The sequence below is a fragment of the Aquarana catesbeiana genome, linkage group LG04, assembly GCF_042186555.1.
Source record: "Aquarana catesbeiana isolate 2022-GZ linkage group LG04, ASM4218655v1, whole genome shotgun sequence".
Taxonomy (NCBI): domain Eukaryota; kingdom Metazoa; phylum Chordata; class Amphibia; order Anura; family Ranidae; genus Aquarana; species Aquarana catesbeiana.
In genome coordinates, this window is record NC_133327.1 from 291,953,628 (window position 1) to 291,981,064 (window position 27,437).

General features: G+C 40.7%; 1 protein-coding gene across 3 annotated transcripts in view; it reads right to left on the reverse strand.

Annotated features, from left to right (window-relative positions):
* Window positions 1-27,437, reverse strand: part of HMGCLL1 (3-hydroxy-3-methylglutaryl-CoA lyase like 1) — a 129,062-nt gene that overhangs the window by 74,773 nt on the left and 26,852 nt on the right. For 2 of the 3 annotated variants that reach the window (XM_073626684.1, XM_073626685.1), the window contains exons 5-6: window positions 7,394-7,489; window positions 731-879 (exon numbers count right to left, since the gene is read on the reverse strand). In XM_073626684.1, the coding sequence (XP_073482785.1) occupies window positions 731-879; window positions 7,394-7,489 (245 nt within the window). The remainder of the gene's footprint in view (window positions 1-730; window positions 880-7,393; window positions 7,490-27,437) is intronic. The other variant, XM_073626686.1, reaches the window with a different exon arrangement.

Below are 27,437 nucleotides of genomic sequence, written 5' to 3' on the forward strand. Positions count from 1 at the left end.
GCTCGCTGAAAGGCTGAGCTGGGTGCCGGTCAAGGCATGTGGGTGGATCATATGGTTGTCATCTTTCCCGAGCCTGGACTGGCTCTGCAATGTCAGGTGACAGCGAACTTTGTGCAAAACGAACTACATTCCTGTGATCCACAGGTGAAGTACCACCAAACGAGCTTTAAAAATCACAATACAATCACCTTCAGAAATATTTAGTAATGACAATCTACAGATACCTATAGATATTTGCAGGCTTTTTATTCTTTGCATACCTTATTTTGCTTCTCCATTCTTCTCAGGGTGGCCATTTTCACTAAGGGCAGATGAATCAATCTCCCCTTACTTCCAGGAACTTTGGGCCTGCCTCTAGGAACATGTGACATTGCATCATCTGAGTGCAAAGGTACAAATGATGTAAACTTCCTAGGATGGTTCTGTAAGGCCAAGGTTACATCACCAGTACCTCAATCAGTCAGGCAATGGAAACAATTGTGATTTTATAAGCAAAAGTAAAAAAATATTTGTTCAAGTAATGAATGTAGGAACATTTCATATCAGCATGCAGAGCTGTATGCCAAGGGTGATTTTTTAGGGAAAGAGGGAAAAGATCTGCTTTAACACACTAGCCATGAGAAAAGTAAGTATCCAGCATTTTGTTTTACTTGTTTAATTCTACTTTAGAACCCATAGTGGAATGATCACTTTTTCAGAGCTAAAAAGAGATTAATAAATATATACATACCCACGTACAGGAATGTTTATGCCATATGCTGATTGTATGACTTCGTCAAACCTTGACATACTTTCTTCAATGGAGCAGTTTATATTCTTCTTACTAAATGTCTCAGATGCTGCACCAAACACAGACACCTCTTTAGCCCCTGCTGCAATCTAAGAAGGGACATCACAATTTAACACACATTTGTAAATATTCTCCATTTGAAATGTTTAACAATTCAGCTTTAATTACCAAGTCAAAGGAAAAAGAAACACATTGATGTGGGCTAAGCCACATTATGGCATTTCAGGCTCTGGTACTATTGTGTTAATTTGGTTCAGGAAAATGTATTTATATTGATTTATTACAATCGATGGGTGATGCAACATGTCAGTGACCACATTCAAAATTTCAATTCAACCTTTAATGTGTTATCAACTGGTAATTTGCAATAAATGTTTTCCATGTTATAAGGAGTTTTTTCTTCCTTTCAATCCAAGTAAAAGGTAATTCTGTGGTGCAGTAAACATCCTGAAATACACACAATCATACACCAAAAAACACACATACACGTTTTATCATTTGTTGTTTGGCAGGAATTTAGATAGTGAAGTATGATTCACAATAAATAAGAAAATAAAAAAAAAAACAAAGTGAATATTTCACTGCTGGACCAAGTAACTTCTCTTCTCAATAAACATTCAGTCTGTTTTGAAAATATTTTTTTTACCTGAAACTTTGCAATCAATTCCTCAAAGAAGCTTAAGATCAGTGGTGATTTTTTTTCTTCAAATAACACAAGTTATAGTACTTACTTATTGTTACTTACAGTACATTGAATGAGAAGAGTCTCATATGCTGGTGGCTGCTCTCTTCCTTTAAATCTTTAGTCCTTTGCTCCCCCTGCATACACCCGCAGTGGTAATCTTCTGGTTAATACAAGCTGCTGGATCTGTCCTAGAACACCAACTATGCCAGCCCTTTCTGCCCCCCTCCTCTATTCATAAAAGTCATACTATAACGTCCTGCAATTAAATGAGTTCTATGAATAAAGACAGGCAGATAAATAAAAGGTCCTTCATCTTCCAATCATACAGAACCTTGCTGTATAGATATGGAGACCTGCACTGAATTTAATTGGTTAGTTGTTAATTAATACATTCTGTATTAATATCCAATTGATATCAACTAATATCCTCTCTGACAAGTCATCCTCTCAGTGTTCAGGGCATGCGGCCTGGTCTGGTATGGTTCAAGAGGGGCATGCCCCCTACCCCTTTCCTTTCTGGTCAGTCAGGCTGTTTGCCTAGATAAGCATCTGCTATGGAGTTTGGGGAGACCCCACTACTACTTTGTGTGTGGATCTCCCTTAAAACTCCATACCAGAACCATGTTTCGGATAAGGGTTTGGTATGAATCTTGGGGGCCTCCACACCTTTTTTTGTTTTTGTTTTTTCCTGTAGGGTTCAACTTAAAAACCCATACCAAACCCCTTTCAAGGCAAGGGTCTTATATAGATTGGAGGGGGGATCCTACACCCTTTTTGCATTGTTTCTTTAAAGGGCATGTGTCATGTTCCAGGAGGAGGCACATACTCACTGCCCTTCCCTTTCCTGGCCACTCAGATTACATGTCTGGTGTATATTTAAGAAAAAAAATAGAAATGATTCCCCTTAATATCCATAGCAGACCTATATCCTAGATATAGAACTTGTATGATAAGGGTGAGTGCATGCAAGAAAAAAAAAATGACATGAAGCCCCCCCAATTCCATACCAGACCCTTATCCAGTCATGCAGTCTGGCTAGCCAGGAAAGGAGGGATGAGTGAGCATGCACCCCCCCACACACACCTCAAAAAGGTCTCATTGAGAAAGGGGCAGAGACGTCCCAAAACAAGTCATCACGCCATTCTGGTGTCCTGCTTCTACCTAACAATCTCCATGTGGTTCACAGCAACCCTACTGGTTCCTGGAAAGAGGCTATCTGCATGAGGAAGTTCCTTGGCTGGGAAAAGGCTGCCATCTGGTGGTATTGCATTACATGCTGCTTTTTGAAATACACACAAAGTGCCTATTATCTTTGTTTTTGTGAGAGCTAATAAACTACTACACATAGTTGGTGATGCTGCTTTTATATAAGGGACCCCCAGATATCCAGCTCATCCCCCTACATAAATAAGTAAGGGGTACTTTATACTTCTCTTTCACAAAAAGAACAATAAAACACATAAGGTAAAAAAAAAGTATTTTATAAATAAAAAATGTCTCACAATGTAAATCCAACATCAATCAAGTTGTCCAGCGATGTAGATCAGTTGTCAATACTGTTAAATGATGAACCGATGGCCCACTGACACAAACATAATGATAGTTTCCTGGCTAGCTGCTGAATGTGAAAAAATGGAAATACAGTGGGGTTGATTCACTAAAGGAAAATCCACTTTGCACTACAAGTGCACTGCAAGTGCATTCGGAAGTGCAGTCGCTTTAGATCTGAGGGGAAGATCTGAAATGAGGGGAAGATCTGAAATGAGGGGAAGCTCTGCTGGTTTTATCATCCAATCATGTACAAGCAAAAATACTGTTTTTTATTTTCCTTGCATGTCCCCCTCAGATCTACAGTGACTACACTTCCAAGTGCACATGTACTGCAAAGGGGATTTGCCTCTAATAAATAAACCCCATAGTTATGTACAGATATGTTTCACATGATTGGGTAATTGGGTTAAAGGAGAATATGGCCAAAGCATTTTTGGCTATACTTATCCTGTGGGTCACAGGAGTGCAGTTAGTGCTAAAGCCTGCTGTCGGCTGACGTAACAGACCCGGTCCAAGCTCTGAAAAAAGATCCTGACCATATTGGAGATGCAAAATTAAGGAAGCCTCCAGGAGGGAGATAGTCCCTTATAGAATTGCCAACCTAATAGTGAACTATTAAACCTTTGCATATTTTCTTCCTATTCAAATAAAATATAACGCACGGTGCAAAGTAAAATTATCAGGGCATCATCTTTACTAAAAGGGCATCATCTTTACTAAAAGATTGGAAACTGTTCACTTAGCAAATCACTGTAAAAAAAATCCCAATATAAAGTATGGAGGAGCATGTGACCACCAGATCCCAGCACTGGTTGCAGAAGAGGGCAGGGATGTTATAGGGTATGCACCTATGACACTAGGTATTTTGCTGGTGGCTTTGTTGGGGATGGCAGCCAGTATCTGATCAGCATAAGAGTTATAGTAAATTGGACACATACATAACATACTAAGTGCTGGAGTTATGCATCAAAATACTTTCAGTTTTCATTCATAAAATGCACCCAGGCATGCAGTGATTTAAACCAACCCATAGTTCAGTAAAAAAAATAATAAAGGGTCAGCCTATTCAATACTAACACCTCCTTGGATTCCTTTACAGTTTCTGCTGTCTAAAACCCCGGGTTCGATTTACTAAAACTGGAGAGTGCAAAAGGTGGTGCGCTGCAAAAAAAACTATCAGCTTTCAGTTTTTTTTGCCAAAGCCTAATTGAACAAGCTGAAGTTAGAAGCTGATTAGAAGCTGATTAGCTACCATACACAGTTGCAACAGATTTTACACTCTCCAGTTTTAGTAAATTAACCCCAGGCCTACTCACCTGCCACAGACATAACAGAAAAAGGTTGGTTTGTTAATATATGTTGTGGTATGTTTGTTATGTTATGAAGAAGTCAAAAAAGGGGGGTGCTTACACCTGAGAACACTCATATTGTAGGAGGGGGAGTGATGTGGGTAGAAGTAAGCTCAAGAGTTAGGTCATAGAAATCTCGCTACTCTACCTGTAACAGAAGCATTACCTCTGGATAAAATTACTGTTTCAGTAATAGGGATGGGCCGAACACCCCCCTGTTCAGTTCGCATGCAGAACATGTGAACAGGCAAAACATTTGTTTGAACATGCGAACACCGTTAAAGTCTATGGGACACGAACATGAAAAATCAAAAGTGCTAATTTTAAAGGTTAATATGCAAGTTATTGTCATAAAAAGTGTTTCTGCAAAAGAAAGTTTTAAAAACGGCCGTTTTTTTCCGGAGCAGTGATTTTAATAATGCTTAAAGTGAAACAATAAAAAGTGAAATATTCCTTTAAATTTCGTACCTAGGGGGTGTCTATAGTATGCCTGTAAAGTAGCGCATGTTTCCCGTGTTTATAACAGTCTGAGAGCAAAATGACATTTCTAAAGGAAAATAAAGTCATTTAAAAGTGCTAGCGATAGTGCCGGCTATTAATGAATTGTCGGTCCCGACAATACACATAAAAGTCATTGAAAATTTTTTTTTTTTTAATGCGTGGGGGTCCCCCAAAATTCCATTACCAGGCCCTTTCAGGTCTGGTGTGGTTATTAAGGGGAACTCTGCGCCAAATTTTTTTTTAAAATGGCGTGGGGTTCCCCTAAAAATCTACACCAGACCCTTATCTCCACTCTCTCGTCCCCCCCTCTTTTTCTATGGCCTGCCAGGTTGCGTGCTCAGATAAGGGTCTGGTGTGGATTTTTGGAGGAACCCCATGCCGTTTTTTTTTAAATTTTGGCGCGGAGTTCCCCTTAATATCCAAACCAGACCTGAAGGGCCTGGTAATGGAATTTTGGGGGACCCCCACACATTTTTTTTTTTTAATGACTTTCAATGACTTTTATGTGTATTGTCGGGACCGACAATTCATTAATAGCCGGCACTAGTGCTAGCACTTTTAAATTACTTTTTTTTTCCTTTAGAAATGTCATTTTGCTCTTGGACTGTTATAAAGACGAGAAACATGCGCTACTTTACAGGGATACTATAGACACCCCCCGGGTATGAAATATTGGAATATTTCACTTTTATTGTTTCACTTTAAGCATTATTAAAATCACTGCTCCCAAAAAAACGGCAGTTTTTAAAACTTTCTTTTGCATTGATACATGTCCCCTGGGGCATGACCCCGGTCCCCAAACACTTTTTATGACAATAACTTGCATATTAACCTTTAAAATTAGCACTTTAGATTTCTTCCATAGAATTTTAAAGGGTGTTCCGTGGCTTTTCAAATTTGCCGTGAACACCCCAAATTGTTCGCTGTTCGGCGAACGGGCGAACAGCCAATGTGCGAGTTGAACTCATGTTCGACTCGAACAGATAGCCCATCCCTATTCAGTAATAATGGATTCTTCAAATAAGGCAGAATTAAAGGCAAAGGATAAGCAAAAAGTTATGAGTGAACACCATTAGAATAGTATTGTGATCCCTCTTCTAAAATTTTTTGTTTCTGTCATTAATGAGCCAGGAAAATGGGTGGTGAGACATATTCCCCTCCTTGACCATTCCAGGCCAAAAAGTCTTTGTTGACACAAGCATTTCTGAATTTATGACCCTATAACACAAAAGTGGCCTAATCCTTGCAAAGGAGCAAGACAGCTTTATCAAGGTGGGATTGGGCCACAGAGACATTGTTTTCTCAGTAAAGTGTCAGTTTTAAAATCACAGTCCCAGCAATTGTTTCTGAATTTGCAGAAGCAATTTTATTTTAAACCATAATGCATTGTGAGGTCTTGTTTTCACAGTTGTCCATTTAACCTAAAAGTACTTATTATGACTACTATATGTATTAGAAACACGTTTGTTTTATAGCTCTTTGGGCAATCACCCTCCTTGCTGCCTTGTCTGGGACCTTTATTTCTTTAACTTTAGTTTATGGTTAATTTGAGGTCAGCAGTCATCTTAGCTGATGAACTATTCATAGGAACAGGTCAACATTGGGATGTTGCTGCCATATAAGCCAAAATTAAAAACATAAATCCTACAGGCAAATATGTGCTGCAAAAGTATTCTGTCACTGAAGCACCCAGCTTCCCAAATTTAGGATTCACCATTAAGGATGAGCTATGGTTCAGGCGAAACTGAGTTCAGCCCCAAATCCACTGAAAACTGTCACATGATAGCAAGCCGCCAGCCTGATCAGCTGTGGAATTCCCAGCCCCTGCAGCCGCATGTAACAGCACTGTCCAAATATGGCCATGTGGCTATATTAGGTTAACAATAATAACAGTATCCCTGCTCCTTTGTTAAGTGTAGCTAAAGGATGGGTAATTCCACAGCTAATTATTTTTGGGCCAGTGGCCTGCTATTGCGTGAAAGTTTTTCCTGGGTTCAGGCCATAATGAGCTCTGCCCGAACAGTAGCTCATCCCAATTTAATGCTAAGCTCAAATTCTAACAGGCTTCCTCAAACTCTGTGTGAGTCTAACCCAGGCACCATAGCTTACTTTTATGTTATATACTGTAAATGAACAAAGTATTCAAAAGTGAGAGCACAACACAACTGCTAGAGTGAGTGAACGGACAATGCCAGAAGTCAGAGGATGGTTAAACCCATTATCATGAGTTCAAAAATTGAATAATCTGTTTTACACTTGGATGACTCCTTCAAGATAAACTCCATTTCAAGTGCTTAACCACAAACTGTAGTTAGAATATCGGGGAGGAGTAACAGAGGGGGCACCTTCTTGGATGGTGAGGGAGGGTTCATGGCATGTTATACTGAAATATGGGCCACTAACTGACAAAGACTAAAAATCCAAATTTACACAAGTTAGTTTATTATATGATGCATTGATTGTTACAGGCTCTAAACAATAACAATGATAAAGTAATAAAAGTTATATAAAACATACCGCAGAGTGAAACCCTTGTATATTGGGTGTGAGAACTGGGTACTGTATACCGGCATGTTTTCTTATGCCTCTCATAACATCTGTATGGTCTGACATCTGAAACAAGAGCTTTATTATATTACATTTGTTTATCATTTTATCAGATTATTTATCCCAATTAATATAGCACAGAACTGTGGCAGAATAAAAAGCTAAAACTCCATATTGCTTACATCACTTTGTATGTTTGAGTATATTATATTCTAATTTTTGAAAAAAATAACATAACCTCAGCAAAGCGTGTAGTAAAATTGACATGGAAAAACAACTCCTTGGTTGAAATGTAACCCGTTTCTCTATAGTGGAAGTTTAGAACTGAGTAGTAATGTGTTATGACATGTACAGAGGTGTGGAGTCCATTGTCTAGAAACAAATTTTCTAAATCTTACAAGAAAAAGATTGTGGTTTTTCATGAAAATCATGAGGTCTCGAGTTGTTTTTTAAATGTTAGCTTATCTGTCTATACTATGTGATTCTCCACTTGACTTCACTAACTTTAATGGAGACTGAAGAAAGGGATCAAGGCTAAAGAAAAGCTTGAAATCTAATTGAAAGTGAGGGAGAAACCATGTTAAACATTAGCCAACATAACAACCCATGTACTGGTAATAACATACTTTTTATGGCCTGTAAATGGGTCTTACACTTACTGGATGTTCATTAAAGTACTCTGGGTGTGTGATATGACTTGTCCAACGCCCCTACACAGGAAAATCACCAGTGTTAAAATCCTGGTGTTAAATTGTTTAGATTAAAGTGTTAATATTATGGTGTTGAATTACAGGGCATTAACCCTATTAGTGTAAACAATCCTCTTTATCCGGTGAAAATACAGAGTTGAACAACTTTTACGAGTGTAAATTTAACTCTTATGCCCCGTACACACGGTCGGATTTTTCGATGGAAAATGTCCGATCGGAGCGTGTTGTCGGAAATTCCGACCGTGTGTGGGCTCCATCGGACATTTTCCATCGGATTTTCCGACACACAAAGTTGGAGAGCACGAGATAAAATTTTCCGACAACAAAGTCCGATCGTGTCAATTCCGACCGTGTGTGGCCTGTTCCGACGCACAAAGTACCACGCATGCTCAGAAGAAATTCCGACACGGAACAGCTCGGTCTGGTAAAATTAGCGTTCGTAATGGATACAGCACTTTCGTCAACCTGCAATGTTAAAAATGGTTTAATACAGCGCACTCTCTTCTTCTTTATAATGTGACAAGAATTAAGTAGTTTTGCTGCTCATATTCGCACACACTTCTCACAAACTTATTTCTTTACTATTTATCGGGATTCCCTCAATATATTTTGATTTGTCACATCTGACAACATTATTTTGTGGTTTTTTTTTTTTGTTTTTAAGTCCGATTATTTTTTTTTTGGTTTGTCTTTTTTTCAAGGCTTATTTTTGGTTTTTGGGATTTCTTATTTGTACTCCTGAAAATTTTTGTGTGTGTGTTTTGTGTCAAGTTACCACAACACCATTGATATGTTGTTCTATTTAATCTGTAGAAGATTGTTTGGTGGTGTTGTCCCTTGTTAATTTCACATTTTATGTTAGAAATGTACCTGAATCGTCACCAACAAACTGTCCTTTTTGGATGAAAACACACATAGGAGAGGATAATTTTCCAAAAAATTACTTTTATTAAGGGCTCACAGAAATGGGTGAAGCCTTGGACCCCCAGGGCACACATCAACTATTTTCAAGGAAAATTGGTGGCCTGAGGAGTCGTTATCTAAGGGAGGGCAGTCTGGTCCAGAAGTCCCTGAGATCCGGAAAGCAGTAGATGACATCTGTGTCCCCAGGCTGTGGTCATACAAGAGACTGCAGCTTTTGTCAGACCAGACTGAACCCAGGGCCATCACTCTCTGGTCTTCCTTCCACGCTTCCTTCCACTCGGTGGCTCTGGTGGTGGAGTTGTGGCAGCAGGAGGAGGAGGAGGATGGTCCAACTCAATCACGTCGATCTTGGGTGTTAGTTCCCCACTCACCCCCTTACTTAGGACTTAGGACACACAGCTTGCGTTGACCCTCCTGCATGCCCTGCAGTTTTGTGGCAGCCATGCAGGCAAAGGCCTCTTCAGGAGTGGGTAAGGCTCGGAGGGACACAGAAGCCTCCTGAATGAGCCTGAGCGCTGAATCCTGCATGTGAGTCATCTTCCTCGCTCTTTTGTATGGAAGGCGGACGGGAGGAACCCGCGATTCAGTCAGGCTGTGACTGGTCCCAGGCTTCTCTTGGCTGACACTTAGCCCCACCTCCTCCTGGCTGCCACTAATCCCCACCTCCTCCTGACTGCCACATTCCACAACCTCCTCCTGGCTGAGGTCTTCCTGTGTATGAAAAAGGGACATAGTTTTAGTTTGTTATTCATCAATCACACACAATTGTCACCTCCTGACTGTTGAAAATTGAATGTTAACAAATATAACAGACTATCCTTCTGAGCCCAGCAGTTTTCTTTCTTGTCCCAATTTTGGGTGCCCACTACTGTCTATTGATATGTAAAACACTTTTTTCAATCAGCAATTAGTGATCAATAATAACATCTAGTAAAGATCATTTCTTTATTGACCAGAAATCTGTAGAAGAATGCTATACCTGACTCCAGCTGGGCTCCTCCGCTTCTTCCGGGCTGGAAGGCCCAGGTTGGACATCGGAAGCCTCAGCTGGGGTGGAAGGAAGAGTGGAAGGAAGAGTGGAGAGGGATTCCCTGACTTCAGTGTGGTCTGACAGAAATCGCAGTCTCTCATAGTACCACAGCCTGGGGACATAAATATCATCTGCTGCAGCTCCGGACCTCTGGGAATCCGTGACCTTCTTGTGCTTCCTTAAATAAGTGCTCCTCAGGCCACCAATTTTGGCTTTTAAATAGGGGATGGTTGCTGTGGGGACCACCGGCTTCACCAACTCCAGCAGTGTCTCCAGCGCTGCCTGCCTCTTTTGTTTATTATTGTAATGGGGGTGTCTCACCTGCCACAGACAGGGCAGCTCCCTGTACTTGTCTATGAACAGGGGGAGGAAGTTGTGGTCATTGAAGCCATCCATTTTCTCTGCAAGACACAACACAAGACAAACCCTAAGGTCAGGCCAAACTCTCCTAATCTTGTTACAATATAGGCTTCTATTTCGAAGCAGTATAGGCCCAAGTTTAGATCTTACCTTCGTTATCACGATCGGCGCTTTCGATGCTCCTTCCTCCGCTCACAGATCGTGCGTGTTACGCTTCATACACACTGCGCATGCGTGTAACTCCGCCCGCCCCTGACGTTCTTTCTAGTCTATTCCCCGCCCCTTTTCGTTCGGCGCAGTGGGGGGAGAGCACATGGCAGATACACAGCAGGTGCGTGCTAATTATAGCAACGGGGAGGAGGAAAGCCCGGAGGCAGAAACGTCCCCGATCCAGAAGGAGATTTAAGGCCTCAAATATGTCCTTTGGGGAGATGTTGGAGATGGTCGACATCCTGAAGAGGGCCGACTATGAGGGGAAGTATGGGCCTTACCCCAACCCCAATGGTCGAAAGGCCAAGATCATGACGAAAGTGGTCAGGAGTCTGCACCGGCATTTCGGGGTACGACGATCGAAAGATCAGCTCAGGAAACGGTGGTCGGACCTGAAATTACGAGAACATGAGAAGTACAGAAAGACCCGGAGAGTGCTGCAAAAAAGTAAGTAGTTGTCCTGTGTTCCTATTCTTTATGTTTATTACGTTCGTGCTGCTCCATGTGCTTTTCTTACAAGTCTACATTTTTACATGGAAAACATTTTTCTTTCGGCCTATAAAACACCATTGTTTAGGCCATATGCATTTGGCCACAATTTTTACGCCCTACTTGTCATAAACTATTTTGGTTGTGTAGATGGCTTTGTTACTAGAATGAAATGCAAAATAGATTCTGTGTAAGGAGAGGACACTCAGCAGCTGTTTTCACATCTGGACACTGGAGCACTAGTGTGGGACACAAGAACACCATTTTTATTAGGGAGGCCACACAGGTGCTCCAGTGCATACTATAGGGGGGGCTACATCTGTGAAGCTTGTACCAAACAGGTCAAGCATTGAAGCTTGACAAAGGACACTAAAAATGCCACATTTTGAAACTCTGCCAAAATAGACAATTGTACCCCACTTCCAAGCAATGTTTCCTATTTATAGTTCTGCCATCAAATCACTGTGTGTTTTTTGACATAGGGGAGAAAAGACTCGGAGGACACCCCTCATCCAAGGAGAACACAAACCCCCCACCTCTGGAAGAAGGGGAAATCCCACCATCCCAAGAAGTGCAGGAAGAGGAAGAAGACGTGGTGGAAATTATCACCACAACAGGTGAGTGTCGACCACAGGCTCAGGTAAGAGATGTATGACGGCATATTTTTGATACCTTTTTTTTGGGGTTTCTCTCTTTTTAGGTGATCGTGATGTTGTGGCTCCAGATCCTTTCACATCAGAAAGTGCCCAGATCCTGATCGGGGAGATCATGGGGTGTAATTTAGAATTGGAAAACCTCAATAAAAACATCAATGATGTTATTCAAAAAAATAAAAACATCATTGATGATTTGGGGCGAATTTAAAACCCCTCACAATCCCTTTGTTTTTTTGTGTGCTCCAATGTTCACAATGTTTGAAAGATTTTTCGAAAAGCCTAATTTGGAGGATGCACACAGTGTGCCAACATGTGCTATCTGCCATCACGGGAGATCAATGGACGCGTTTTGGGGGTGCAACCCCTTCCGCAATAATAAAGTAGCTGAGAGGAAGGGGTTGCTCCCCCAAAACACGTCCCTTGATCCCCTGTGATGGCAGCTAGCACATGTTGACATTGTGAAATTTGTGTGCATCTTCCAAATTTGGCTTTTCCTTCGGTGACTTCACCCCATCTGAACGCAATATAAAACACAGTTCCTAAATACTCATGTCTGATATTGCCTTCAAGTTCAAACAGATGTGAACTTTGTAAGTTCAAGATTTGTGGCTTTCTTGTTGGTTTTACACATGCCTGTTTTAGCCTAAATGGACATTTATCTGTTTGATAATGCTACCCCAAAAATTGTTATACCACAAACATGTTGTTTTGTTAGAAAAAACTTTTCTAAATGCACATGTGATTGTGCATGTATTAAAGAGATTGTTAAGCCAGAATGTGTGGATTATTGTGTCAACGCTAAAACACTTTGTTTGTTGGTGATGTCATTGCTGTTTTCTGTGAAAATGGGTGTTATTTCCTAAGGGCAAATCCTCTTTGCACTACAAGTGCAGTAGTGCAAATTGTCTTTGCCTTTAGTAAATAACACCCAACAGTGCTTTGTATAAGGTTACACAATCACGCCATTTTCGGGACTCAATACATTTCTGTCAGGGTCAGCTAAAACAAACTTTGCTGGCATATTGATGCCCCCCCTACCCGCAAAGAACTCCAGGTATCGTAACCGTACATCACGGGCACTCAGGGAGGGCAAGCCAGGACGGCCACTTTCAAGCGCCGTCAGTGTTGTTTCATGGATCATTCCGGCCTCAGGCCCAACTGAGCCAGCATAGTTGGCGGAATGTTTGCGTAAAAAGTTATGGAGAATACAGCACGCCAGGATTATATGATTAAGTTTATACTCCGCCATATGGATGGGTGTCAGAAATAGGCGGAACCGGCTGGCCAGGATTCCAAATGTGTTCTCCACCACTCTTCGGGCTCTGGCCAGCCGGTAATTAAAACCCTCTGTTCCGGGGTGAGGGCCCTCATAGGGAATGGCTGCATAAGATGGTCCCCCAGCGCAAACGCTTCATTAGCAACGAACAAGAATGGGAGTCCTTCCACATTTTCCTCTGGAGGTGGCAAGTCCAAGCTGCCATTCTGGAGACGCCTGTAGAACTCCGTCTGGGTGATGACTCCACCATCGGACATCTGGCCATTCTTCCCCATGTCCACATACAAGAAGTTGTAATTAGCCGACACCACCGCCAACATCACAATACTATTGAACCCCTTATAGCTGAAATAGTACGACCCCGAGTTGGGTGGTGGGACAATGTGGACGTGTTTCCCATCAATTGCCCCTCCACAGTTAGGAAAGTCCCACCGCTCTGCAAAGTGGGAGGCCACAGTCTGCCATTCCTGTGGCGTGGAAGGAAACTGTTGAGGAAAACAAAAATAAATTAATATTTTTGCACATAAACATGGCAAGCAGATTAGACACAAACATTCTTGGCCAACCTCCAGATAGCATTTATTAAGGGGAATTTAACAACACCAAAGTATAAGGTACACCTATCATATCCCCCCCCCCCTCTCATGGGCCATTTCTAACATTATGGGGGGTGGGGAAATCTTGGACATGTAACCCTCTCCACTTCATTGAGAGATGAATGTCTAAATACAGGGTATTACTTGGAACAGCCCCTCCTTAGTTACACTATTGGCAGCCCACTGGACAGGTAAGAAGTGTCATAATACAAAGATATAAATACACACTGTACACATTTGAGCACATTTGGACATTCTGCTATTACCTATCAAGATAATAATAGGATCTAAAAAGTTTAAACAGTACCATTTGAAAGTATACAGGCAGGCCCTTGCACTACATGCTTTGGGGAATTCATCCATAAATCTGACCACTAAAGAGGTGGGTATAGTGTGTATGGGTTTGTCAAAGTCAGCAGATAGATGATTGAGGATAGATAGAGAATTGGGATCAGCTGACTTAGCAGCTGGGGGAGGGAGGGTTGCTAAAAATGATTTGGGGACAGCACAAAAAAAATGCCTCTGGCACTCTGCCGGAATTTAAAGCTAAAATAACATTTCAAAACATTTTAGGGGGTGTTTGGGGTAAAGCACTACTATGGAGCTGATAAAATACATTGTTTTAAGTGACTACATGAGGTGAATATAGGGCCCGTAGACCATGCTGGGGAGGTTAGTGAAGGAAAATCTGTATGAAGGACCTAAAAAATTTATTACATAAAAATCCAGCATGTATGTGGACAAAGGGGACATTCACAGTATATTCCAATCATGGTAATTAGGGAATGAGGAAAGAAATACAAGATATTAGCAAACATTAAATACAATAAAATGTGATATTAAAGGATAAAAATCTTACCTTCATATACTCCTTCTGCAGTACCTGGATGATGGCAGAACAGGTCTCTGGGATAATGATCCCCAGAGCCTGGGGGGAGATGCCTGTCGAGAACTTCAAGTCCTGCAGACTTCTCCCTGTCGCCAAGTACCGCAGGGTAGCGACGGGCCTCTGCTCCAGAGTGATGGCTTGCCTCATGCAGGTATCCTGCCTGCTGATATAGGGGGTGAGCGAAGCCAGCAGACGGTGAAATACGGGGTCCGTCATCCTGAGAAAGTTCCTGAAATCATCAGGATTATTCTCACGGAGCAAAGGCATATGAGAGAACTGGTCAAGCTGAAGCAACCAATTCTTGGTCCATGAACTCCTCCCCACCCTGTTCATGGACTGGACTTGTGTCAAGGTCAGGACCCCAACACCAAGCCCCCGCACAGCACGAACTCTACGAGGAGTATGCATACGCAACATGGCTAGAAAACGGTCGGCTGCTCAGAACGAAGTAACAGAACGCACTGAAGAACAGCAAGGTCTGTGAAGAGTGACCTGAAAAACAGTAACGAACGCACAAGAACACACTGACAAGTCAATGGTACTTGCTTGCACGCACTGAAGAGCAGATACAAACCCACAAGCACAAACTGAACGGCAGAAAACGATCTGAAAGCCACGAGTCTGAAAAAGCGCGAATCGTCTCTCACCAAACTTTTACTAACATGAGATTAGCAAAAGGAGCCCAAAGGGTGCCGCGCTTGGTTCCGAACTGGCCTTATCTAGTCTCGTCGTACGTGGTGTACGTGACCGCGTGGTTGGCAAATGGAAATTCCGACAACTTTGTGCGACCGTGTGTACGCAAAACAAGTTTGAGCCAACATCCGTCAGAAAAAATCCTAGGATTTTGTTGTCGGAATGTCCGAACAAAGTCCGACCATGTGTACGGGGCATTACAGTGTGGATTATACAAATACCAGGAAAGTGTTTATATAATCCCACAGAGTTAAATTTAACACTGCCAATTTTACTGTGTACATTTGCTGGCACTTTGACAGCCAGGAGTTGCTGTATAAGTACAGCAGCTATTAGAACTGCTGCTGTCAAAAAACTGACCTTCTGAATCTATAAACATAATTCAAGCACAGGATAGCGAAATGGAAAGTAACATTTTATGTTGATTTACTTTGTTTCATCTGTGGATCAAAGGGATTTAAAAAATAAAATGTGTTCCTATTAAGCACATTACCCTAATAAGACCCAATTAATTCTTTATATTATTTTCCTGCTTTCTTTTTTTGTTTTGTAGTAATTTGTCCCATCTTCCTAGGTGCCCTGTAATACTTGCTACAATGCTAGACAGGGTGGCCACCTGACACAGCAGCAGGCAAGGAGACAGTTGCCCTGATAGCAAGCACCTGTATCTGGATTCCACCACTTGCCTGAAGCAAGCACCAGCAAGAGGTATGCAGAGGGATATAGGACAAATCAGCTCCCTCAACATTTCTTATACCAGAGCTTACCTTACCAAGTGCTGGGAGTCAGACAGGTGCTTGCTAGCAAAACACCTGTCTCTTGGCTTGCTGCAGTGTCAGACGGCTATGAGCCATAGGGGGAGAGAGGGTGCCCTGTCGAACACCACAGCTGGTGTTTTAGGGCACCTAGGAAGATGGGACAAAGTAGTATATAAGGAAAAGTTGCCCCTTTCCCTGTGTCAAGACCTACTGTGCCATAAATAGACCTTCATTTCAGAAACCATTAATACACACTTAACAATTCCTGGTAAATATCCGTGAAGACATAATTTACTGCTGTGTATACCTATTATGATTGCCATGTTTCATGTTCTTCAGCCTCACTTCACACAATGAATTGCACAGGCATACGCAGTGAATTCCTGTGCAATTCACATGTGATTCAGTGAAGTGCAATTTAAGTCCATTCATTTTGAAGGGCTGCAAAAAAAAAACTCAGAAACGTTGTACTACACTATTTATGATGTGATCTTTCTTCAATAAAAACTGTTTGGACTTGATTGAAGTCCAAACACACATCCATGGTGTGATGGCGAATATTTATGCTAACTTAACATTGACACCGGCTGCAGTTCTTGAGAAAGAGACATGGCCCTGAAATGCGTCATTGCCATGGATATAGCTTGATGCTGTACGTGGCAGTGAGAGACTTCCTTACGGCTGTCTGCACTGCGGCTCCCCAAGTAGGCTACACAGGCTGATTCTGAGTCAGCAAGTGCTGAAGGTGGACTTCCTGTGGATGGCGGCCAGTGCTGCTGCTGGTTGTCAATCACTCGTAATTGCTCCTCCTTCCTCAGTCATCGGGATAGAGAGTGCGAACAGAAAGACCATTCCCCTTTGGGACTTTCCACAATGACACCAGTTCCACTGGCATTCCGGGTATTCCTTCCGTAAGCATGCAACTTTTTGTTTTCTCTTGGGATTTCCATTGACCAAACAGCCCCCGCTACTACCCATCTCCTTGGCTAACAGAGGGTTGGAGGACTCATCCATCCAGGTCTGTCTACTCATCCCAGTACAGCTGGCTGGTTTGTTTTGATACATATTTTCTTTGATACACTTTTTTACCTTGATACATTTATTCTTGCTTTCATGAACTATGTTTTGCTTTTATCAACCAACATTTTCTAATAAATGCTGATACTACTCATGAGGTTCTCTATACTGGATTGAACACTGCATCTGGCTGGGATCACAATGGTCGGACTCCTGTCCTCTTAACATAGGCTTTTGTGTTTATACAATTTGATTGACTGATCACACATCTTACAGTCTGTGAGCTCCTTAATTTGATCACCATTGGGAACTCTCATTTCTTCAATTGGCTCATACAGGGACTTAAAAGACCAATGGGTAAGGTATCCATTGCATTGGACATTTGTGTATGTTTTGTACCAGCTACAGATTGCAGCTAAAGTGTGTTTCGAACGCCTTGCGGGAAACGTGCACAGATCGCGGGTTTCTTGAACTGCATTCTAGTGCAATCCTAGGCTAAGTGAAATTTTCATAGTGTTTACAACTGTATGATAAAGGTTTTTGGATCTAGCAGATACAACAGCTCACACTTGGGGGTTTATTTATAAATGTCTTTATACAAGATTCACATAACATTCACCCATGTTTCATACATTTTCTAATTGAACCCAATTAGAAAAATATGTGAGCGTTGGATAAAAGCTGGGTGGATCTCGGGTGGAAAAAATTGTATATATATAAGAGACCCCTGTGTATTTGCCAACTTCTAATGTGAATACTTCTGAGCTAAGGAAAGGTTCTACAGGCAATTAAAGACCACCAATTAAGATTCACTAAATAATGAACTGTGACTTAATGTTATTGAATCATTCTAGAAGTCTGAGAAGATACCGATATCATTTGATTTTCCAATGTATACTTTTTACTTGTAACACAAAATAAATGTAAATTTCAATTAATTGTCCACATTACTTCTAAATTTTCCAAACATTTGAAAATCCTTTCATCCTCTGGAAATAATTATTTTTGGCTTTTTTCCCAGGAGTATAGTCTTTTTCTAGTTACCTTTATGACTTGTTCATGGTGGTTAGCAGCCTACATGGTTTCCTATTCAGAAAAGGCTGAATGTCACGTTGCTTCTGTTTCCAGATTCTCTAGCCAAGAAAAATCTTTATGAAATGTTATTAACCATTTAACCATGAATGAACACTAATGAATAAACCTAATGAATACACGTACCTTTAAAAAGCTTTTAAATGGCTATTGCTTCATTAATTTCCAAGCACTGTTGTGTACATGTATGTTTGTTTCTTCATTCAGAATTGTGGGATACCTTTCCTAAAGAAGTGTCTAAATGTCATCATGACACATGTGGTCAGTGTAATAAACTCTATTGATAAAATTGCATCTAATCTCCATTTTCCAAGTTTTTTGGATATGCTTTCCCACTGACAGTATCACACCAGCAGCAAATAAAACCATCCATAGGGCCAAAGTTCTGGATGGCCCCTATCATAAAGTGTGGCCTAAAATCTGACAGCAGACTGCATGGAGTCAGATACTTTCCTCAAGCACTCATCAAGGTATCATCAAGGCTGCTGATGCCTTTGGTCTCCTGCAACTACAACAGGTGTCACTAAAGTATTTAAATATATGAAAATACCACACTAAGCTAGTGTCAATATACGATACCAAACAAGAAAAAACAGTATTAACTGTGCTAAATATAATGCCAAAAAAATCAATAATGAGACATAAAACAACCAAATCAATATAAAATAAAGTGCCAAAGTGCTTAGTGGCATTAATACAATAAAGCAAAACAAAATTGCATTAAAGTCCATATAACATGCTTTAAATCTTGCTGTAGTGATAAAGTGCTGTAGTGCTTGTGAAAATCAATAACCAAATTTCATCCACAATTCCTCCACTGCTGTAGTGATAATCCACACATGTTCAAGTGACACCACTCTTGTGCTCTCCCCCTGTGTGCATGTGACCTTGCAATTAAACTTGGTCTAAACATGCCAGTGAACCAACTCTGGGTTCTATGTAGATCTGTGATATCCTATGCTGTCCAATGGCGTAGTCTCCACATGTAGACTAGGACGGTGTAAGAGTCAGCAGCTGGTCTGTTTGGAGTGAGGGGACAGACAATCTCAACATTTTTATGCTTGTCACAGAGTGGTGCACTGAAGCACCTGTACCATGTGAGTACCTCACATAGGGGCTGTTGTTTGAATAAATATATATTTTTTTATAAATGGTATCACACTATCCAGTCCTCATTTCTCATATATATGTGGAGACTACGTCATTGGACAGCATAGGATATCACAGATCCATCTACACAGAACCCAGAGTTGGTTCGCTGGTGTGGTTAGACCAAGCTTAATTGCGAGGTCACACGCCCTGAGGTGAGCATACTCACACAGGGGGAGAGCACAAGAGTGGTGTCACTTGAACACGTGTGGATTATCACTACGGCCGTGGAGGAATTGTGGATGAAATTTGGTTAATGATTTTCACAAGCACTACAGCACTTTTCATTACAGCAAGATTTAAAGCATGTTATATGGGCTTTAATGCAATTTTTGTTTTGTTTTATTGTATTAATTAATTATGCCACTTAGCACTTTGACACTTTATTTTATATTGATTTGATCGGTTTATATCTCATTGATTTTTATGGCATTATATTTAGTACAGTTAATATATTGTTTATTTTTAGTTGGTATTGCGTATTGACACTAGCTTAGCGCGGTATTTATATATATTTTTATTTTTTAGCACAGATGTATGGGACGTGATCAATACCAGCAGCTGATTATCTAGTCTCAGATTTAATATTTTTGGTGGCTCGCAAGATTTTCAGTTTATACATGACTAAAGTATATGATTCCCTTTTCTCCAAAACCTCATCAAATCAAATTGAATCTTTCTTTCCAGATATACCATAGAGGTACAGTATAAGTTGCTATGCAGTGCTTGCAATAAACAAAATGTATTTAAAACATTTTATTCGCAGATGATTTAAATATTCACCACCTACAACATTACTCCCTATCAGGACCAGAGAGCAAGTCTCTGTAATATAAAATACTAGAGAATTTTAGGATTTTATGAGCCTGTTTCCATACTGGTAATCTGTATACCTATTTAATTGCATTGAATAGCAAATGTGGTGTTATATATTTCCTTTACCCCTAGTGGTTAAATAAATATTTCATTTTCCCTATCGTGCCTGGCACACTGTGAGATTGACCATTCAAGGCAGCTGTAGGGACAGCAGCATGAAATAGGCTCAACAGCCCCAGTTGGGTCTGCAATAGCATAAATAATGTACAGACAGCCTGAGAAAACACTATCCTTGAATGAGAATCTTTTAATCTTATCCTTGAATGAGAATCTTTTTGTTACTCCAACTATAATGAGAGTGGTGCTGGGTATTGTTGATCAAATATGAAAAACCACTGTATTAGCAGTTTTTACGCTTTCTATATGCAGATCTGTCCTATATGCAGAGAATCATGAAACATGGATTCTATAACAGGTGTACTTTAATGTAATTTGCCTGAGAGGATGCAGCACATAATATACTGTCTCTAAATATACTTAGCTTTTCACATAAAAAAGACAGAATATTTCACTACGTAGAAGAAAATATCACTGACTACCACCTCTAGGCATTTTTTTCTTTTAATCATTCAAAGGTAATGAGTTATCTGAGTTGGGGATTATTGTTTCCTTAACCTCCAGTTTAACCTTTCACTCTGCCTCTAGCTAGGTGTTCAGTGACCCAATATCTCTAATTTGAAATCAATACAAGCATTGTTGTAATAGCAATTCAGTTTTCAACCTTGCCAGCTCAAATGTTTTATTTACTACTAGAATTTTATTCTCTCTATAAACTTTTTGCTTCCCAGAGTTTTTTTTTTCTATCTACCAAAACTTTTTAGCAGTGCTTCTGTTGTAATTAAGTGAATTTAAAGAGTATATTTAGCTTATATGTATTTTTTTTCCTTTTGTGTCATTTAATACACAAAAAAAAAGGAAAGAAATTGGAGAAGGTGACCACTGATTATTCTTAAGATCTGTGGGATACACTAAATATCTTGCTAGAGGCAACTTGTCTGTGCAATCACAATATTAGAGTCTTTCATCCGGATTAAAGTCACATTAATACTGCCTCTATTGCAGCTAAATGTTTTAGTAATACTTCCTTCAAGTTCAGCCTCAAAGCTGTTTCAATGTCACAAGCAAACAATAAAAAAAGATGAGCCAGCTCATGTTATGTTTTTAAAAAAGATTTTGTAGGTAACGATGTGACCACTAACATATTTTATACACTTTGGAGCATTATATGCTTTTGATTTCAATCAATAGTAAAGTAAGGTTGCATGAGACACAGACCCAGCTCACTTATCAGATGCTCTGAGGCTAAGCAGGCCATTCATTATGCAATTTTCTTTCCTTCAACCATAGGTTGAAAGAAGAGAAAATTGTTTGTTTCCCCCATTAACAAGTCAGTGTTGATGGAGGAATCCTTCCTGCTGTGCTACTGTATTCTGACAGTCGGAGGTTTCCCATAAAAATACAATGATCACTGCTGGCGGCTTTAGCTGCTGGGGGTTATCGAATAAAAAAAAAAAAACCTGAGAGGCTGGTTGATGAATAGATCAACTTCAGTACAACCAGCCTGTCCATAGATAGTTTTAAATTCAGCCAGTGCCTTCTAAATAGGTCAGGTTTCCATCCATCTATGGCCAGCTTAATATGGTTGTAAACCCTCACATATACGCAGTGAAGTGACTGGCCTCCAGTGATACACAGATATGAAACAAATCCTCCTACATACAGTAGATTGTACCTGTTTATCTACAGTATTCTCTTCTCTACACCTGTTCAAAGTCTAACATTTTTAAAGCTTGTCTGAACTATCAGAACAAAGGGGGTAGAATTGAAGTTACACTCTGCAGAGCTCAGTGAGGAGAGCGCTGACAGATGATTGGAGGGAAGGAACACCCCCCCCCCACACACAGCACACAGGAACAGAGCTGAGGCTGTCAATCAGCTGGAGATCTCTCCCCTGTCTCCTTTTATCTCTTGGTGTCAGGAAAACCTTTCAGAAGTGATTGATGCTGATAGCAGAGGAATGAAGCAGAGAGAAATGACAATTAGCAGGCTGATGACGGAAGCGTGGTTAAGTTTCTGAAACGTGTCGGTTGGACTGACAACTCCTCTCACTACTCCAGCTGGACACATCATCTTTGGGCGGACATCCAATTTCTGGATATACCATCATGGCCACACAGGGCAGCTTGACGCCGGTCTCCCTGCACAGACTCATCTTGCTCCCCACAACAGCCTGCTTTCTTCTCCACCAAGGACTACCACACAGCTGCCAGCTCATTACACTCCACTGCAGTCCACAGTCATCCTCTCTCTCCCCCTCACCCACTTGTGAGTTCCATTTGTTTTATATGGTATTTTACTTTTTTTTTTTTTATAATTTTTTATTTTTCAAAAAGTTTCAAAAAATTTTTGTAACAAATATATATCAACATAACAAAAAGTCATGACAGTTTGCATAGAAACAATCATAATATAAGTAGTGCAAACATTGTAAAAAAAAAAAAAAAGAAGAAACATGGTGAGGATATCTGTATAGGTGGAAGTCAGCTTCTTCCCGAATTGGGGCATGTATAATAAGAAAAAAGTACATCCATACAGTATCTATATTGCTATTGCAGTAACTTGTTCAAAACACAAGGATGCTCAAGAGGACATGTAATTTGGAATCAAAAAGGAGCAGAAATGGAAGGTACTGAGCAATATTTTGAATCATCCCAAGGTTTCCAAATTTTTTCGAATTGGGGAATTTTACCTTCAATTTTTGCTGTTAAATGTTCCATTTTACGTATATCTGCAACAATGGCAAGAGCGTGGTGTAAAGTGGGAACGTTGGTAGAGAGCCAAAGTCTAGGGATGGCTCTTTTTGCTGCCAAAAGTACAAAGGACCCTAGTCTCTGTAGTGATTTAGGGATATCCGGGAAGGGTAGACCTAGTAAGAAATGTATGGGATTCAATTGAATAGGCGTGGCGAAAAGTGATTGCAATATATTTTGTATCTCAATCCAATATGCACTTAGGACGTGACAATCCCAGAAAATGTGAAGATGTGTACCTACGGACTGCCCACATCTCCAGCACAAATCAGAAAGAGACGCATTTTGGGCATGTAGCAACTCAGGAGTTTTGTACCAAAGAAATATTATCTTAATAGCGGTCTCCTTTTGTGCCACGCATCTGGAGACTTTAAAAGCCGACTCCCAGATTTTACCCCAATCTAATAGTGAAATTGATCTGTTTAGCATCTTGGACCATTTAGTCATGTATCTGTGTATGGAGTCATTTAAGGGGGGTGTTGTCTGGAGTATTTTATATATGGATGAGATTAGGTTTGGTTCGTAAGGACCATTTGTACATAGTAATTCAAAAGCAGTAGGATTTTCTAAGGATAAGGAGGGGAAGCAAGATTGGAAAAAGTGTTTAACTTGTAGGTAAAAGTATTCTGTAGATTTCGGTAGGGCGTGTTTTTCTTTAAGGATTGAGAAAGGTAACAGTTTGTGTGTTACTGGGTGAACTAAATGTCGCAGCTGAAACATCTCCGCGTGTGTCCACGAAATTGTTCGCAGGTATGATAATCCGTCCGGGATTTCTGGGTTAAAAAGGAAATTCTGGAGAGGGGAACAGGGTGAGGATAGATTAAATTTGTCCCTGCACCTTTTCCAGATTGAAAGCGTAAAAAGCATCGGGGAGAGACACAGAGACCGTAGTTGGGGTATGAATTTCTGAGAGGAAGGCCATAATAGATAGCATAAATGTACAGGGGCAGTAATCCCCATTTCAATTTCGGCCCATCTATTTGCAGCCTTCCTTGAGGTCCATGTTGTCAGTACTCTAAGATGAGAGGCATAGTAATATTTAATAAAATCGGGGGACGCTAGTCCTCCTCTTGTTCTAGGAGAAAGGACTACCGATTGAGCAATTCTATGGGATGCATTGTTCCAAACAAAGTTAAGGCACTTTCTCTGGAGACTTCTCAGCTGCGACATAGGGACCGGGACTGGAAGTGTTTCAAAAAGATACAGTAATTTGGGCAAGACCGACATTTTGAGAACGTTAATCCTACCAAGAAGGGAAATTGGGATGGGAGACCAATGTTGTAGGAGTTTAGCAATTTCTGCGAACATAGGGGGAAAATTGGCTTGATAAAGAGAGTGGTATGAAGGAGTAAGATGAATTCCTAAATATTTTAGTGAAGTCTGGCACCATCTGTATTTAAACTTGTTTTGTAAGGAGCTGAGTATATCTGAGGGTATATTGATGGGGAGGGCTTCTGTTTTGGTCTGGTTAATACAAAATCCTGATAAGGACCCAAATGTGGAGAGGGTTTCGTGTAAGAAGGGTAATGAAATCTCGGGGTGTGTGATGGTTAGCAGAATGTCGTCTGCGAAAAGAGAAAGTTTGTAGTCCTGATGTCGTAGTGGGATTCCTCTGATATTAGGATGGGATCTGATTGCCGCTGCTAAAGGTTCTAGGCTTAATATAAATAATAGGGGCGACAAAGGGCAGCCTTGTCTCGTACCATTACTGAGAGTAAATCGTTGCGAGGTATAAGAGGACAGCTGGACTTGAGACGTGGGGATGGAGTATAGGGTATGTAGGGCTCGTATAAAGGGGCCTGAGAATCCAAATCGGGTTAAGACTGCGAACATGAAGGGCCAGCTTAACCGATCGAAAGCTTTTTGAGCATCTAAGCTCAGGACTATAGTGGGGCGTTTAGTTCTAGTTACTAGGTCTATCAGATCTATGGTTCTTCTTGTATTATCTCCAGCATGTCTCGAGGGAACAAATCCCACTTGGTCTCTGTGGATCAGGGACGTTAATAGTGGGGATAATCTATTGGCTAGTATCTTGGTGAAGATTTTGTAGCCTGAGTTTAATAAAGCAATTGGGCGGTAGTTGTCGGGTAGTGCAGGATCCTTACCTGGTTTAGGGATTATCGTTATATTGGCATGTAAGAATTGTGAATGTGGGATGGATCCCTGAAAAAAGGAGGAGAATAGGGATTGTAGATAGGGGTTAAAATATGTGTAAAGGTTTTATAGTAGATGTAAGGGAGACCGTCAGGGCCCGGAGATTTGTGGGTTGGAAGATTTTTAATCACCTCTCCTATTTCCTCTCCAGTAATCGGAGCGTTAAGAGAGGATAGATGATCAGCAGATATCTTCGGTAGTGGGAAGGAATTTATAAATTTATCAAACTCTGATTGCGAGAATTGAGGATGTGAATCGGGGCCTAAACAGTTATAAAGTTGCTTATAAAAATCACCAAAGACCTTTGACATAGTTTTCGGACAGTATGTGGGGGTGCCATCGGATTGCATCAAGTGGTCGGGCATAGATAGAAGGGGCCGAGGTTTTAATTTGTTCACTAGCATCCTATGTGGTTTGTTTGCATAGTCGTAAAATTTTTGCTTAGCCCATAACATGGATTTGGAAATTTGATTCATATTGAAAGACTTGATTCAATCTCGGATTGAGATGACATTTCTCAATTTTTCCACCGTGGGGGAGGCCAGCAGATTTTTTTCCGCTGTTTGCAGTTGGGTAATAAGATCCTCTTTAAGTTGTACAGAATCTTTCTTTAGGCGTGAGCTTATAGCTATGCATTCACCTCTAAAAAAGGCTTTAAGGGCCTCCCACAGGGTGGAAATCTCTGGGACAGAGCCATCATTAAGCTGGAAAAACTCAGTTAATTTCTGCTGTAATTGAGTTTGAGATAAAGGATTTTTAAGTAGGGATTCATTAAGGCGCCAGTGGCAGGTCTTAGTAAAAGGCTTCGCCAGTAATACTTCGAGTTCAATAGGTGCATGATCCGACCAGGTAATAGGATTTATTTCAGAAGATACTACATAGGGCAATAGGGGACCAGTAATAAGGAAGTAATCTAGTCTAGAATAAGACTTGTGGGGATGAGAGTAGAATGTATAGTGTTTTTGGGTCGGGTGTTTTATCCTCCAAGAATCAAATAGATTATGGGATCTAACTAGTTTGCGAAAGGATGTTGATAATTTCTTAGAGGAAGATTGTGAGGCGGTTTGAAATAGAGTTTTCCTGTCCCTGGTCGGGGACATGCACACACTGAAGTCGCCTCCCATAATCATGAACGGCTGGGAGAAGGGTTGTAATTTCTCAAAAACTTTTTCAAGGAAACCGATCTGTCCTACATTTGGTGGTTAATTAAGGAAAAAGAGGTAGATAGGTGACTACACTTCAGGAATATGAACCTACCGTGAGGGTCTAGGTAGGAGGAAAGTATTTTTATTGGGCTTGTGCGTTTAAAAAGGATTGCCACTCCCGCTTTTCCAGAGGGGTCAGAGGCAGTATATGCTATGGGAAAGTGTCTAGAGGCGAACTTGAAGGAGCCACTGGGCTTGAAATGGGTTTCCTGAACCATAATCACCTCTGCTTTGGATGATTTAAATTCTTTTAAGGCCTGCCACCTTTTGCCTATGGAATTTAATCCCTTAACATTACAAGAATAGATTTTAAGGGCCATATTCGGTTAAACAAAAGAGAGCTAATGCAGTATAAAGACTGGGAACATGTATCTGAGCATCCTTAAAAAGGAACATTTGAAAACAAACATTTCTTACATTTGATATAATAATGTAAGTGCAACCTTGAAGATACATATATAGGTCAGAAGGAAAAAAAAAAGAAAAAAGACCTGCATATGGAAACTCCAAAGGAGACAAAAAAATTAGGAACTAAATTGCATTGGAAGACAAAAAATGTTAAAAATGGAAAAAAGAAAAAATAATTTTTGAAAAGCCTGAGGAAAAATTTCAGGCTGCCCAGGCAGATGGGGGGGGGCATGTTAGCCTGCAGGGATTATTAGAGGAGGAGGGGAGGTGTGTAGATCCCCGTCTCTGTTTTTTGTAAAACCAAAAAAGAACAAACAGACAGGAGAAGCAAGGGTGTTTGGCATGGTACTATAAACATGTAGATAAATCTTAAGACAAACTGGTATGTGACATAGAGGTAGATATCAATAAGAGGTGTGACCTCTCAAACAAGGTGACCTAAGCACTATGAGGTCACTGGGATATCCATGGTAAATATTTCCTTGCCATGGAAAAAAGAGCAAAAATATTGAGAAAAAAGAAAGTAGGAAACAGAAAAATAATAAGTCACATCAGGTTGGATATCTGTGACGATTGGCTCGTTGTGGGGTAGAAGAGTTCTTCTGGGATCTTCGTTGGACTGGGGTCCAAATTTTGGCTGGTGTGGTAAGTGGTCTGAGGCTTGGAGCTTGGGGTATAGAGTCTTCTTCAGGCAGTGGGGGAAGACCTAGGT